This window comes from Lissotriton vulgaris, chromosome 12 (genome assembly GCF_964263255.1).
Source record: "Lissotriton vulgaris chromosome 12, aLisVul1.2, whole genome shotgun sequence".
In the NCBI taxonomy this organism is placed as follows: domain Eukaryota; kingdom Metazoa; phylum Chordata; class Amphibia; order Caudata; family Salamandridae; genus Lissotriton; species Lissotriton vulgaris.
The window spans coordinates 623840174-623854773 of NC_141700.1; the positions used below are offsets into that span (position 1 = coordinate 623840174).

The window sequence follows — 14600 nt, forward strand, 5'->3', positions numbered from 1 at the left end:
GGACATGTCTACATGAGCAGTTATACCCCTTTGATGTCCATGTTGATTCTTGGACACAGCCAGTGAACAGGGAAGCCATCTTCAGTATTTGTACTGGGCACTGGTGATTACGAGTTCCCCAGCTACAGATGGCATCCATGAAACTAAAGATATTTGGGATCAAACATCTCGTATTAATAAGCCCAAACCGATTCTAATGATGGATTTATTAATACATTTCTCTCAGAAGGCACCTTAGAGGTGACCCCTACTGACTACTACTGGCTGACTAGTGTAGAGCTGCCTGTCACCACAGACAGGTTTCTGACCCCCTGTTGGTGAGGACCCACACTCTCTGGCAGAAGAAACAATGCCTGTTCCAGCCTTTGATATGCGACCCAGGCTTCCCCCGGGCAAGGGAAATGCCACCCCTGGCCCCGGAGCAGATTACCACCTTGATAGGCGTGAAAATTAGCTAGTCAGGAGGCGTGTTCCCCATCAGGCTAGTTCCACCCCTAAGGTGGGCTACCTGATGTGAACATGTGAACATGAAAATAAGAGTTTCCACCATCTTATATTTTGGTGGAATTAGGCTCACTGGGTCAGGAAGTGGTTGCCCTAAAGGTAAGTAAATGATTGGCTACTATCGGTCACTCCTTTTAACGCCCCAAATTGAGTATTTTGGAGTCACCCCTGATGCCAGGAAATTTGATTTGACAGATTCAGAAGAAGAGGACAAAGAAGAGCTGTGAGAAAACGAGAACTGAAGACTTGCTGTGGCCTTTTGGCACCAAACCCTACCTGCCTGCACCAGTCTCGATAATTGTGACCAAGTGACTCGTCCTATGGCTCAGCATCCACCAAGAACCCCAGTAGACTGCCAGCCCTTTGCAAATTGCCAGTAATCTCCCTTGGAGTAGAGGAGTTACTCCCCTGTAGTCTGCAGGCCCCAAAGAAGCAGAGTTCGGTTTACAGTGTTGCCGCTCTCCAGCCAGCCCGACGAAGCAGCCCCCCCAGGAAGAGGTAACTGTGCTCATGAAGGTCAGATCTATCTCTCCTGTGAGTGAGAGGACACCAGGATCTACTGGAGCCGCACAGCACCAATACCCGGGGTACTGGACCCCTTGCAGCAAACAAAGCCCTTGAGACTCACCAAGATAGAGTAGCCGTCGAGGGACGTCACCAACACAAACACTCACTTACAGAGTGGGCCAGCTGTCCTGATTTCTGCACCCTCCACTGGCAAGACTGACAACCGCGGGGGCCTTGGACGCAAATAGCCCAGTCGACCTATCCACTCTACACCAGAGCGTCCCAGCCCAGGCACCAGGGAACCGTCCGTGCCCCTTGCCCCCAGGACCCTTGTGACTTGAGCCCCCCTTTGGGAGCTCCCTGACTTGTCCCCAACTCCCTCTCTGCAGCCTGTTTCTAGGTGGCCCCCTTCTTTCCACCGGTGTAGCCCACAAAGCTACCAACCCGACCAGCACCTCTGCTCCCCAAAGCCCGATGGCAGGTAACGAGGACTCCTGGTGTTACTCTGACCCTTGGGCCTCTACAACCCTAAGTCCCGAATGAGACACTCAGAAACCAACTGAAATAACAATGCAACATATGCCCTTTTCCCCAAAGGAAAGCATTGTTGCGTAAAGACCCATTTAAGTGAACATTTTACTTACCTGTAAAAACTGATATTTAAAAAACATACTTACTTGATAACAGTTCTTGGAATCAAAATTTATATAAAAATGTGACTTGTTTTTCTAAATCAGTCCGAATTTTTCTTAAGTGTGTGTTTACTTTATTTCCTTTGTGAGTACAAAAAATGCTTAGAACTACTCTCTGGTAAGCCTAAACTGCTCACCCACTCTACAACAAAAGAGAGCATTTAGTGTTATCATTTTTGCCTCTGTAAACCAATAAGTGTTGCCTGGACTCTTTACACAGCGTACATCGTTTTGGTCCACAATATAAAGAGACAACTTCTACAATATCCAGCAGCTGATCCCATTGCTCTTCAAGGGGGAGCTACAGACTACACACATGTTGGTTGGCATGAGGTACCACTGACCATACCAGTTCATGAAGACAGTATTCGCAGAAGACTATGGAATTAGCATGCAACATGGTATTGTGCTTCAGGAACAGAATTGTGGTGTTTCTGACGCTCAATACACTCGCTTGGGAAGAACCACTGCCAGTTCAAGTCCATACCAGCACAATTAACTAGGTCCCCCTTGAAGTTATCAGGAATGAGAAGATGATTGACTTTTTCTGACCAGTTCAACACAACAATCTTTAATGGTGTGGTGTCAAAATTAATTTATCAGAAAAACGCTCAAACAATATTTGATGGACTGTAGCTGGCCTATAGCCAAAGTTATCATATGAGAAAGTCCGAACATTTATTTGGACATAGACATTTATGTATTTCAAGAGACCCTGTTTGTTGCATTTTTGTTTAAATTTGGATGTATGCATTTTGTAATGAGGCTTTTATTTCAGTTACAGGACATCTATTAGGTGGTATAACCATGTGGATAAAGACTGATTTAAACCTACAAGGAGCCTGCAAGTCTAACTTCAAGAAAAAGTTACAGCAAATATCAGAAATATTTCCTAATGGCCATTTTTTTCACTTGCGAAATATTTATAACTATAGAACAAATCAATTACAGGAATCACAAACTGTTATTACACTCTATAATTGTGGACTCAGAACAGGTAGGAAAAAAATTAACAATGATAATCATCATTGAGCCCTTCAATTGTCAATATGAGCCATCAAAAGTGGACCAGAATAGAACACCCTTAGAACATGAATGTTGGCGAGTTTCCTCGGTTGAAGTCTTGTCTACTAAATGTAATACAAAATCTACTGAGCCACTACTTCAACTGCCAATTAGTAAGGATATTAGAGCGTGAAATCTAATGCCCCCATATCACATACCTATACATTTAGGGGGGTTTCTAGGTTTTTTTGGTAACATTTTGATTGATATGTAGCAGTGGTAGATGAGGGTTTTAATTCAACAAATGGCTACATGTGTTATTGCTAAAGAAACTTTTCCACTTTTCTAAGTCGAAGTTGATTTTTCCTGTTTTTCTGTGGTTTCTACCTACTATGCAGTTTGTCATGGAAACAGGTGTGAAATCCATGGGTGATCCCGGAAGGCTATATATTTCAGAAAAATAGATAAAATTCAGAATTCAGCTAAGAGTAATTTGTATTGATCACCCATGGTTTTCCTAAAGAAATTAATTGCTGAAATTAAATGAAAATAAGTTTGAAAAATAGAAGCACTTGGAGTCCAAATCAACTCTGATTTATGTAATGTTTGTAATTTCGCCTATTTAGTCCTTCCAGCTAAAGCTACTGCTAGGCTACAACATAATGAAAATGTCACAAAAGACATCTTCAGTCTGCAATAATTCAATTGTGTGCCGGCTAAGTTCAAGAGTAGCATTGGCTTCCTGTGCACAAAGATGGTTGGCCCTTAGCCTGCACATCATAAAAGATGGTTTTCCAACTAGAGATAGAGCTGCTGGTAGAAAAAACAGTGTGATTCTCTCCTGTCCCCTGCTCACTGTTTATAGCTATTATCATTGAAAGGAATCTCTAAAGCCATTCCCATGATGTAAATGTGGCAGTCTAAGTGAGGGCTTAGAGTGTTTTTATCCTACTAGGAATTGCAAACACTGCTGGAGAAAAGAGACAGAATTATTTATTTTAAAAAGTAGAGGCTAAGGTCCCTCGACCAGGCATCTCTACATGCAAGTGGATAAAACGTATTTGTCAGGAGTAGGCTTGCCATTTACAGAAAGTTAATTAATCATAGCCTACACAATAAAACAGAATACATACAGGGCCATAGGTTTATAGCGGAAATAAAATATCAGAGATACAAACTCAACAACTCGTTACATAAAAGGCATTCTTATACATGCTTGCTAGCTGTACATTTTCCAATACGTATAAAAGAGATAGACAAATACACAAAAAAGTGAGCGCACCACCTAGTCATATTTTTGCAGATCAGCCACCCTTAACTTACCATGCACACTATAGGCTCGAGGAGTTTATCACTGGGCACATCCATCCAAGTCATCTCGATTGCCCCTGGATCACCAGGTGAACAGGGAGTCAAAAGGTCATCAACAATCACATTAGGATTTGTACGAGAAGGGCCTTTGCTCTGAAATAAGATAAGGATATTTCTGTCTCATCTCTTCATTTACTAAAAATGGAGTAAACCACCAAGTCAAATGTAATTTCTTTAGTAACACCTGTAATCTTCATCCAGCTTTTCTAGATTCCTAAGCAGTCTCTTATCTATCAACACATGCTTTTTTTGTGGCCGATGGCATGAGTCCCCTCAGCCTCCTAAAACACCTTGTTTCCTACATCAGTTTTTCTACATTGAGTTGCTTACCAACTTCTTACCTGCACTCAGGCATACACCTTGCCCACCGTCCCTGACACCAGACTGCTTCTGCAGCAAAGCTTGCTTCCATCTAAGAAACATTTGAGGCTTTGCCAGTGCACATCCTGAAACACCACTCATGCTCTCACATCCTTGGCTGCTTTTTAAAAACCTTCTGATGGCTGCCTCCTTGCTCATCTAAGTGCCCTAAACCTAAGCAGTCATTACCAATCTCTTCACGAGGACTATGGTGTTTTCCAATTGGTCTCTGCTCTCTTACTCCTCCAGCTACTTACCAAAGCAACCACATCAATCAGGAAAGCAAAGCCCAAATCTCACAAAAGGTATTTGTTACATAACAACAAGCTTAAGAATTTTTCTATTTTGAGGTGTGGTTATCTCAAAACACTTCATTAATATTTGTAGCCATTAGGAACAAGCTACTGACCTTTAGTAATACTCTTTCTGGTGGAAACTCTAACTGCAAGTTTCTCACCTTGGAATGTACCTCAGGCGCCAGACTAGATTCTGCAACTTTCTTAGCAGTGCTCCTCTGTGACACCAGGTGGCAACGTGTAGTTCTGTGTTTGCAGCGTTTGCCCTAAAAGTGACAGAGTGTAGGCGCATATAAGCGCCACCCAGAAGCTCTGATGCCGGCGTATTGCTTTTCCCTTTCTGCGTCATCAGGCGAGAAGTGTCAACAATCGTTGGTAACATTGTGATGAATATTAACTTGGGACCTTTTATGATGTGAAAAAACAGGCCACTCCAAAGAAAGGGGATGTAGCAGGGCAGTGAGAAATATGCAGATAGAGTATCCATCAGAAAGACTGCTACCAGAGGCTAGTAACTCGTTCTTCTGATGGATACTTCTAACCACAGCTTCCTCACCTTAGAACAGAAACCAAAGCATTACCTCCAAGGAACAGCATCTGTGGAGTGGATTTGGATCAAAATGTCCTGCAGGTCCGAGTGTGCAAAATGCCCTTCTCGCCAGACCTGGCTGTCAAGACAATAGTGTTTCGTGAACGCATGCACTGATGCCCACGCCGTAACCTAGCAGACGTCAAGGATAGGCACTCTACAAGCCAATGCGTTGATTGCAGCCTTTTCCCTGATGGAACGGGCTCTCGGGCCTTTTGGGGTCTGCTTCTTGGGCAGTACATAGCAAATCTTAATACAAAGGACTATCCACCTCAACAAGATTTGCTTCTGTACAGCCTTCCATTTCTTTGCCCCTGAGAACCCCACAAAAAGCTGATCATCCACACAGAGTTCCTTGGTATGATCAATGTAAAATATTAAACCCCTTTTGGGGTGGAGCCTATGAAGCCTTTCCTCCTCTTTCGAGGATTCAGGGGCAGTGAAAAACACCGGCTGAGTGATTGACTGCCCAGTGTGAAAGGGAGTCACTAATTTCAGCAAGAATGCCACTGGAGTCCTTGGCACCAACTAGTCTGGGAAAAACCTGGTGTATGGCGGTTGAACTGGAAATGCCTGGAGCTCACGCATGTGACAAGCCAATGTTATCTCAATGAGGAAGACAGCCAGCCTTGAAACTCAAGAGAGGTAGCAGCCAATTATTAATCGGCTCGAAGAGCGTAAACATGAGAAAAGTCAAGACCAAGTAAAAGACCAACTGTGGCATGACAAACAGCTTAGGAGGGAACAATATTTCAGTGTATTTATATTTGTCCCTCCTCTTCATCAAAGTCGTGTCAGCGTGGGTCCCCAGCATTTTGGGTCCAAGGGGCCCATATCCTTTCGTACGTTTTGGGCATTGCTTAGGCTTTGTGCATCAGTTTTCCATTGATTTATGCTGGTCCATGCTCCATTCGTCCGGTTTGCACAAGCAGGAGAGCTCCCTTCTTCAGTGCCTGCCCAAATATCTGTTGGCCACCAAGTGGGACATCGCTATGAATAAAGGTAAAGCACGGGACCCCCTCCCCAACACACAGTGTGTCCATGATGCCTAGCAGTGTCATGTTGGGGTCTGGGGCTACTGGCCTCCCTACCACAAGGCCAGCAATGGGCCCAGTCGTTTTTGATCTTTTCAGAACTCGAGGCAGGATAGTCAGAGATGGGAAGGCTTACAGGAGTTCCGTGCTCTTTTCCAGCCATAGTGCATTGCCTAACAAGTGTTCTTGCAGACACTCCAATGCGCAAAACTTTGACATTGTGTGTCTGAAAAAATATCTAGAAGAGTTTCTCCCCTCTGTTGGACGATACCATCTGCCACCTCAGAATGTAGATGCCAATCATTATCTGTCAGAGGATGCCTGCTCAGTTTGTCCAGTCTGGCATTGAGGGACCAGGTGGTCCAGAAGGGAAATGTTAATGTTAAATTACATTTATAAAGCGCTAATCACCAGAGGTCTTCAAGTGCGGCATCATAGAACAGCAGTCCGAATTCCAATGCACCACTGAACCTGACATTAATCCTAATAGGCCTGATCAAATGCCTCTATGAACAGTATCGTCTTGAGCCTTTTCCGAAATGGGAGCAGTCTATCTTCCTTGCGCATGTCATCTGGTAGCTTATTCCACATCTGGGGAACACAGACTGAAAAGGTCCTGCCTCCAAATGTCGCCATACTGACACAAGGGCAGGCAAGAAGACTGGCCTGTGATGAGCGAAGCTGGCGGGCCGGTGCATAGGGCTTCAAACGCTCCTTGATATATTTGAGCGCTTCACCAAACAGGGATTTATGTGCAATGCACAAGCCCTTGAAGCTTACCCTTTGTTTAATAGGCAACCAGTGCAATTGACGCAGCAAGGGGGTAGCATGTGTTCTACACGACAGTTTAAATATTAGCCTAGCTGCGTCATTCATGACCACCTGGAGTTTCCTCAAGAGAGTACCAGGAAGGCCAATGTAGACTGCATTGCAATAATCTAAACAAGATAGTATTAAAGCAGTCACCACTGCCTGCATAGTGGCAGAAGACAGCAAGGTCGATAGTTTCCGGAGTTGGGGCAGCAGCCCGATACAGCTTCACACAACCGCAGACACCTGGGTCTTCATGGTCAATCCGGTGTCCAGTCTAATAACCACATTTTTCACAGCTGGCACTGGTGTTGGAGTAGTGCCAAACTCTTGGGGCCAAGAAAGGCTGGACCATGGGGAGGAGACTGAGGAGAGTAACAGAACTTCAGTCTTATCAGGGTTCACCTTTAGTGAATTGGAGGTCATCCAATTCATGGTGAACCGGAGAATGTTTTGGACATTTTGCTGTGAGACACAGGAGTTGTCGGCACGGACCATTAGCTGGGTATCGTTCGCGTAAACACCTGGCAGTTTGCCTTTGCCAGAGCCTCAATCAGAGGTTGGCGATAGATGTTTAAAAGCAGAGGTGACAATGCAGAGTCCTGCGGGACCCCCCAGCAAAGGTTGCCCTGCTTAGACATGAGGTCTTCTAATTGAACCTTCTGCCGAAGATCCTCCAAGAATGAAGTGAACCACTGAAGGGCCGTCCCAGTGACTCCCAGCCGCCGCATACGAGCTAGTAGCTGCCCATTATTCACCGTATCAAAGGCAGCTGAGAGATCAAGTAGGATTAAGGCCGAGTAGATCTTCTTGTCTGCTGCCAGTCGTGGATAGTCCAAGACTGAAAGCATGACTAACTCTGTGCTGTTATGCGCACAGAACCCAACTTGCTGATGATGCAGCAGGTGGTGTTGTTCCGTATATAACGCAAGCGCTCTCAGGACATGCTGTTCAAGTACCATGGCCAGGAACTGAAGTTGAGGGTGTCTTCACCCTCCAACAAAATCCAAATCCAGGCACAGGAACGTACCTCACCCTCCTATTTGCAATACCCAATGGCAGTGGTCAGTGAGAACCTTTCTTAAGCATCCCCTTGATGGATGGCTAGAAGGCAGATGAAAGGCCTGCAACTCCAACAGACTGATGTGGAGTTGGGCTTCCATTAGAAACCAGAGTAAACTGATTCCCCCCCCCCCCCCCACCCATCCTCCCCAAGTGGAGTTCACTACCCAACAGGGACGCATCTGCCACCACTGTCAGTACTGGGTGGGAAAGGGAGATGGGACTGTTTCTGGAACAACTGTGTTTGAGCAGCCACCACTGCAGTTTGAAAGAGTCGTTCTTCAAGGTCGGCGTGACATCAGTCAGTTTCCTTGACTCTGAGGCACTGGTACTTTTAGATTCCATTGTAATGCCCACATCTGCCACCTGGCATAGATGATTAGGAGGATGCAGGAGGCTAACAGGCCAAGAAGCCCAAGAGATTCTCTCACTGAGATTCAACATTGAGGCGGAAACAACAGAATCACAGTCCGAATGCCCTATAGTTGTTGCGATAGAGGGAAGGGTCTGAACTGCAATGTGTCCAGGATAGCCAATGAATAGAAGCCTCTGCAAACAATTTAGGTGCAATTCGGCTCCTTCATTGTGAATCACCCAACAATGTCAAGAGGTCTGCCTTCATCTGGAGGTGGTCTAAAAATGACTGTCGCAAGTCAGCCTTCAACAGCCAATCGTCAAGCTAGGGAAATTTTGATTTCTCTACTTCTGAAGGTGGGCAGCAACCACCACCATCACTTACATGAACACCTGAGAGACACTGGTGAGGCCAAAGAGGAGTTCAGCAAACTGAAAATGCTCCTAGCCTACCTTGAACCGCAGGTAACATCTGTGGGATTGCGGGATGGGTGTACAAAAATATGTGTTCTACAGGTCCAAGGACAACATCCAGTCGCACTGGTCCAGAGTAGATAAGATGTGGACCAGCATGAGCATTATGAATTTCTTTTTCTGTGGGGAGGTATTTAGAGGCTGAAGGTTCAAAGAAGACTACACACCCCTGTTCACCTTCAGCATTAGAAATTAGTGAGAGTAACAACCCTCTCCTCTGTCTGAGTTCTGCACCATCCCGCTACTGCCCATGGCGAGTTACACTAACACACCTTGCAGCAGAATGGATAGGTGCTCTTCAGACATTTAATCGGTTGTGGGAGGGAGCTGTATTTGGTGAGGCAAAAACAACAAGCATTGGCATAGCCAATAGGTCACGCTTTTGGGACCTTATACGTATTTAGTTATGCAGCACAATATCCTTGGTGCAACAATATCAACCGTTGCATGGCTGAACACTTAAAAGGTCCGAAAGGCGAGACCTATATATATGCCATTGCTGGTTTAGGACTTGTGCCCTGCCTGGGGGTCACTCACCTGCCGCTCCAAGTGGAACATGCAGAGCTTCCACTGTTGCTGTGTGTATGCGGTGCATGCTGACTCCTCGGTTGCACGTGGGTGGATTCCACAGGAACCAGTCAAAGAGGCACAACAAATAAGCCATGTAATCTGACTGTGTTCTTTCTCTCACTTTTCTCTCAGCCTAGAAGACCTGACTCAAGATAAAAGCACCAATCACGTCAGCAGTCATGCATTACACCAAAGTTGTTCGGACATTTGCCACATTGCAATTCAAAGCCTTTCCAAAGAAGCACTTTCCCACATTATAGTGTGCTACCCATTCAAATGTACAATAATACCTCTTCAGGGATATAAAGCACTATATATTTAATTACAGTGCAATTGTGTTTGGTCCTTTTCCTTACCCCAGCGCTTGGACTCTCAATTTAGGCCTAGCCTTACTCTGGTTGTAAATGCTTGACTACAATATTCTGTGTTTCTGCACCAAAGAGAAGCGCAAATATCGCATAACTGCTGATACCGTGGATGAAAAACCCAGCTAATAATTTCTGGAACTTCTCAGCATCCAGCTGTTTTAAGCCAGTGTTTTGTCGGTCTGCTTTGGGTTTTATGTGGGTAAGGGTCTCTATCTGCTGGAGAAGATCGGTACTGACTCTGACAGGCTGTGGTCCTAGAAAATGACAGTGCATTAAAACAAGCAGAAAAATTGAGAATTAATTTTAATATTAAGACGTTAGAAAATGAGGCAGACTGATTTTGTTCCCTCTATAGTAAAATGTGTGAATTTGTACCACTTTTTGCATTTCAAAAAATGCCTGCCAGATTTGTCAAACATTAGTAACATTAAACATGAAAATGATTCATTGATTTTTGCTGCACAATCCAGTTTTCTTCAAAGTAATTGAATAGGTATATAAATGAATCAACATGGTATCCATTTGTGTCCCAAAAAACATTTGAGTAGTGACTAGGGTGAATCTATTAGTGACAAACGCTAACTGATTCGACACCATAAATTGTAACTTTCAATCGAAACAAATTAATGCATATAAAAACTAAATTATTTATGTAAAAAGTAATAATTATGTGGGGAAACTGATTCAGTTTGTATGAATTGATAAGTAACATAAAAAAATTCTTTTTGATTGAAAAAATAAAAGATTCAAACATATGAAATAATTTGATACAAAACTATTTTAATTGTCCTCAAAATCAAAATTTCGTATGGAAAGGAATTAACCGATTTGTGACCAAAATCATTGGTGACGAATCTAAATCAATTTGTCATAACACATCGATTAGTGTCAATCTGGGAGTAATCTGTGACCCCAAGGCAACATGTCTAATAATGAGTTTTAAATACATTTGGCTTCACTAGCCAACGCCTGATATTAAATAAAAAAACAACGTCCATGCCCTAAACTGAAAATGGATTAGTAGTTTTACTAAGTGGACTTGGTCCATCAAAATGGCGCTGCCCTTCATCTAGATTTAGGTGCATTGACAAGGCTGCATGCGAGCCTCAGAGGCAAGGAAACAGGGATGTGTTTACATTTGACATCCCACCCATAGTAATGGAATGGCAGAGATAGTGAATATCACAACAGCGGTACATTAAAAAGAATGCATAGTGGGCTGCGTCATCTGGAAAAGGTGATCCCGGAAGTTGTTCTCTGTCAGTCATGAGCTTAGGATTTATTCTCGGCATTCTGGTACTTGTAAGTTCTTCTGTTCCTTTTATAAATACCGGACTGTAAGCCCCAGGTGAAGAGCAGGACAACTCTCGTCCGACATGGGGCAAGCATCTGTCTAATAGAGGATTGAGGCCCGGGCAGAACTTCCAAGGGGGTTGTATTGCTAATGGAATGGTATACACGCAGGTGATACCCACCTTGCAGGGGATTGGGGGTGAGGGGGTGCAGAGCTTCTCTCTGCTGTCTGTCAGATCCCTGGATGGACACGGCTGCTTGATACACGTATAATCACGGACATAGATTTACAAAAATGCCTGGTGTTGAGGAATGATGGCATACACCCATTGACCGCGATGACATTGAAGGGTTGATCCTAAAGCTGAGGGGCCCCCAGACATATTTTCAATGCGAAGATGAAAGGTGGCGCAGGGGGACTCCAGCTGCCAGGACTCCCTGGCACCGTGGAAGATGCGGGGCTCTGTGTTATGCATGCCCTGCCGACGGCAACCACGTGAGTGGTGCGCGCGCAGCAGCGGCAACATCAAAAGTAATCACGTTCCAGATGGCGCCTCGAGCGCTGAAAGCTGCGCGCGTGCATGCGCGCCTGAACGCAAACGCTAGACCGTGTGTCAGCACTTTTAAAAGCCCAAACTAAATGTCTCGCAGAGCACCGCATGCGCTGGCTCACGCGAGACCTAAAAAGGACAGGCATGGCCATGCTGAACCATTCTTAAGAGTCATCACTTAATGGATCACCACACTAGGAAGACATTTTAGATCCTGGTCCCCAATGATTGCGATGCACCACTGAGGGCAAGTTGAAGTGGTTTTGTGGATGTAGCAGAAGTTGATTTTTGGATCTTAGATTCCGGTCAGGGAGGTACGATGTAAGTATGTTCTGGAGATATTTTGGACCTAGTCCTGACAGATTATTAAGTGAGGCAAAGGAGTTTATACAGTGCTCTCTTTTTAAGGGGCAGCCAGTGTAGTGCTCTAAGTGTGGAGGAACAAGTAGTATGTGGAGGCAGGTTGTTAACCATATGGGCTATTCTCTCCTGCAGTGCATTGTTGGGCGCGCTTATTCTGATGGAGCTCGCGCTGCGTGACCTTGCGTGTCACCATCTTAGGTGGACCATTATGAGCGTTTGCTTATGAAAACTACAACAGTTACTTCCCCCAGTTGTTGGTGTGGGAATTTACAGCAACACGTGGTGACGCCCTCACCTTAGCTGTGGTTCTGAGTGTTCCTGTGACAATGCCCGGTGATGCGCACACCTCAGTTTTGGAAATAAAGGATCAAAACGCGGTGAAGCACACACATCAGCAGGAGTTCTTAGTGTTCCTGTGGCAACGTGCAGTGATGTGCACATTTCAGGTATGATTTTTAAGGATGTCCTTCCACAGTTTAGCATGATGTTGCGCACGCATGGTATCGTGATTGGCTCACTCTGCAAGCAGACAAACTCCTCCTTTTTAGACCCTTACTGTGAACATTACATTTTTTGGGGGGCAGATATGGTTTAATCATTACAGTGAATTAGTCCTTCTCTAGGTGAAGAAAGGACACTGTGTTACTCTCCTCCCTTCCTTGTTCTCCCAGACCAGTTGTTCACTGCCCTAAAATGGCTAGTCAAAACTTTTCACTGCAACCACCTCAAACATTCTGGCCAGCCGGGGGGAATCCTTGCATGAAGTGGAATGAGTGGAAGGAATATATTTTAAATTTTATATGCACTATTGATGAAGATGGGAAGATGACACCAGAAGGTAAGAAAAGGATTTTATTACATTCTGTTGGTCAAGGTGGATTGAAAGCATATGAGGAAATGACTAAAGCTCTTGGGGAGGGTGATGTCAATGTTTTTGATGCCATTATGAACGATTTTGATCATTATTTTGCACTTAAAGTGTGGATCGGTATCGTTAGGTATAAATTCTTTCACAGAAAACAAGAGGTGAATGAAACTGCTGATGAGCATGTGTCGGCTCTAAGGAAGTTAGCTGCTGATTGTAAATTTGATCCTTTACAAGATCAATTTATCAGGGATCAGGTGGTGATGCATGCGAAAAATCCCGCTATTCAGGAGAGGTTATGGATCAATGGTGACAGTGATATAAAAAATATTTTAGCCATTGTTAGGAAGGCTTACATTTCTAGCAGCAGTGCTAAATTGTTCAAGCAAGAAGTCAGAGAAATTCCGGATGAGGTTGTTAGCAAAATTAAAGCTAATGGTACGACCAAGTCCAAGAAAGACACTGTTAAGAACCAGGATTTCATTAGAAGGGGGAATTCGAGATGTTTCTGCTGTGATAGTGTGTCACACTTAGCTTCCAGTAAATCCTGTACTGCTATCAAGCAGAAGTGTTCTAGTTGCAGAGAGGTTGGTCACTTTGCCAACGTTTGTAGGAGAAAGGGGGCAGTAGAGTGAAGTGTGTGGATGTTGTTGATAGTAGTTTGAGTGATGATGAGGCCAGAATAAAAAAAAGTACCCTAAGTGATTGTAGTATTGAAACGCAGAACTTTGATTCAAAATAATTGTTTATATTAAATATTAGTGACAACAGTGACATGCATAAGAAGAAACCTGTATGTTCCATGTCTATTGGTGGGGTTGTTGTGCAAATGTATACAGACTTTAGTTCCTCATATACCATTGCTTATGAGGGAACCTGGAAATCTTTATTTGGCAAACATTTAGATGACAGACTATAGGAACCCAATATTCATCCGGAAGGATTTTCTGGAGAGAAAATTGATATGATGGGTTGCAGATAGTTAATCTTCAGATTCAAAAACAGAGAGTCGATAGGCAAATTGTATGTCGCAAAAGAGGACCTGCAGTTCTAGTCTGGAAGGATCAAGGGAATTTAGACATAATTCTGAACCCGAATAACCCTGATCCTGTCATGGTTTTGAATGACAGCGAGTTGCTTTGTAATGAGATTTTGAGGACATTTCTTAAAGTTTTTAGTGGAGGTATTGGCAATCTTAATGACTTGGAGCATTGCGTTGTTTTAGAACCTGACGCATGCCCCAAGGTACATAAAGTGAGACACATTCCTGTTTTACTTAGAGAGGATGTGGAGAAAGAGTTAGAGAGGTTAGTTGGAGCAACTTTTTTTGAACCCATTGAATCTGCCGAATTTCTCCAATTGTCGTAGCCAGATGTAGTAATGGCAAGCTAAGATTGTGCATTGACTTCAGGCATCTCAAGAACAACTTTGTTGTGGACAAATTTCTTCTTCCTAATATTTCAGAGAAGTTATCCCTTGTCAAGAATGGTTTTCGTCCATTGATCTATTTGCTGCTTATCAGCAGATTTCCT

At 44.0% G+C, this 14600-nt stretch overlaps 1 protein-coding gene across 1 annotated transcript in view; it reads right to left on the reverse strand.

The window, feature by feature from the left end:
• The window catches only part of VPS4A (vacuolar protein sorting 4 homolog A), a 194372-nt gene that overhangs the window by 12944 nt on the left and 166828 nt on the right, over nucleotides 1-14600 (reverse strand). Inside the window, exon 10 of the mRNA XM_086945767.1 lies at nucleotides 4032-4172. Within this exon, the coding sequence (XP_086801893.1) occupies nucleotides 4032-4172 (141 nt within the window). The remainder of the gene's footprint in view (nucleotides 1-4031; nucleotides 4173-14600) is intronic.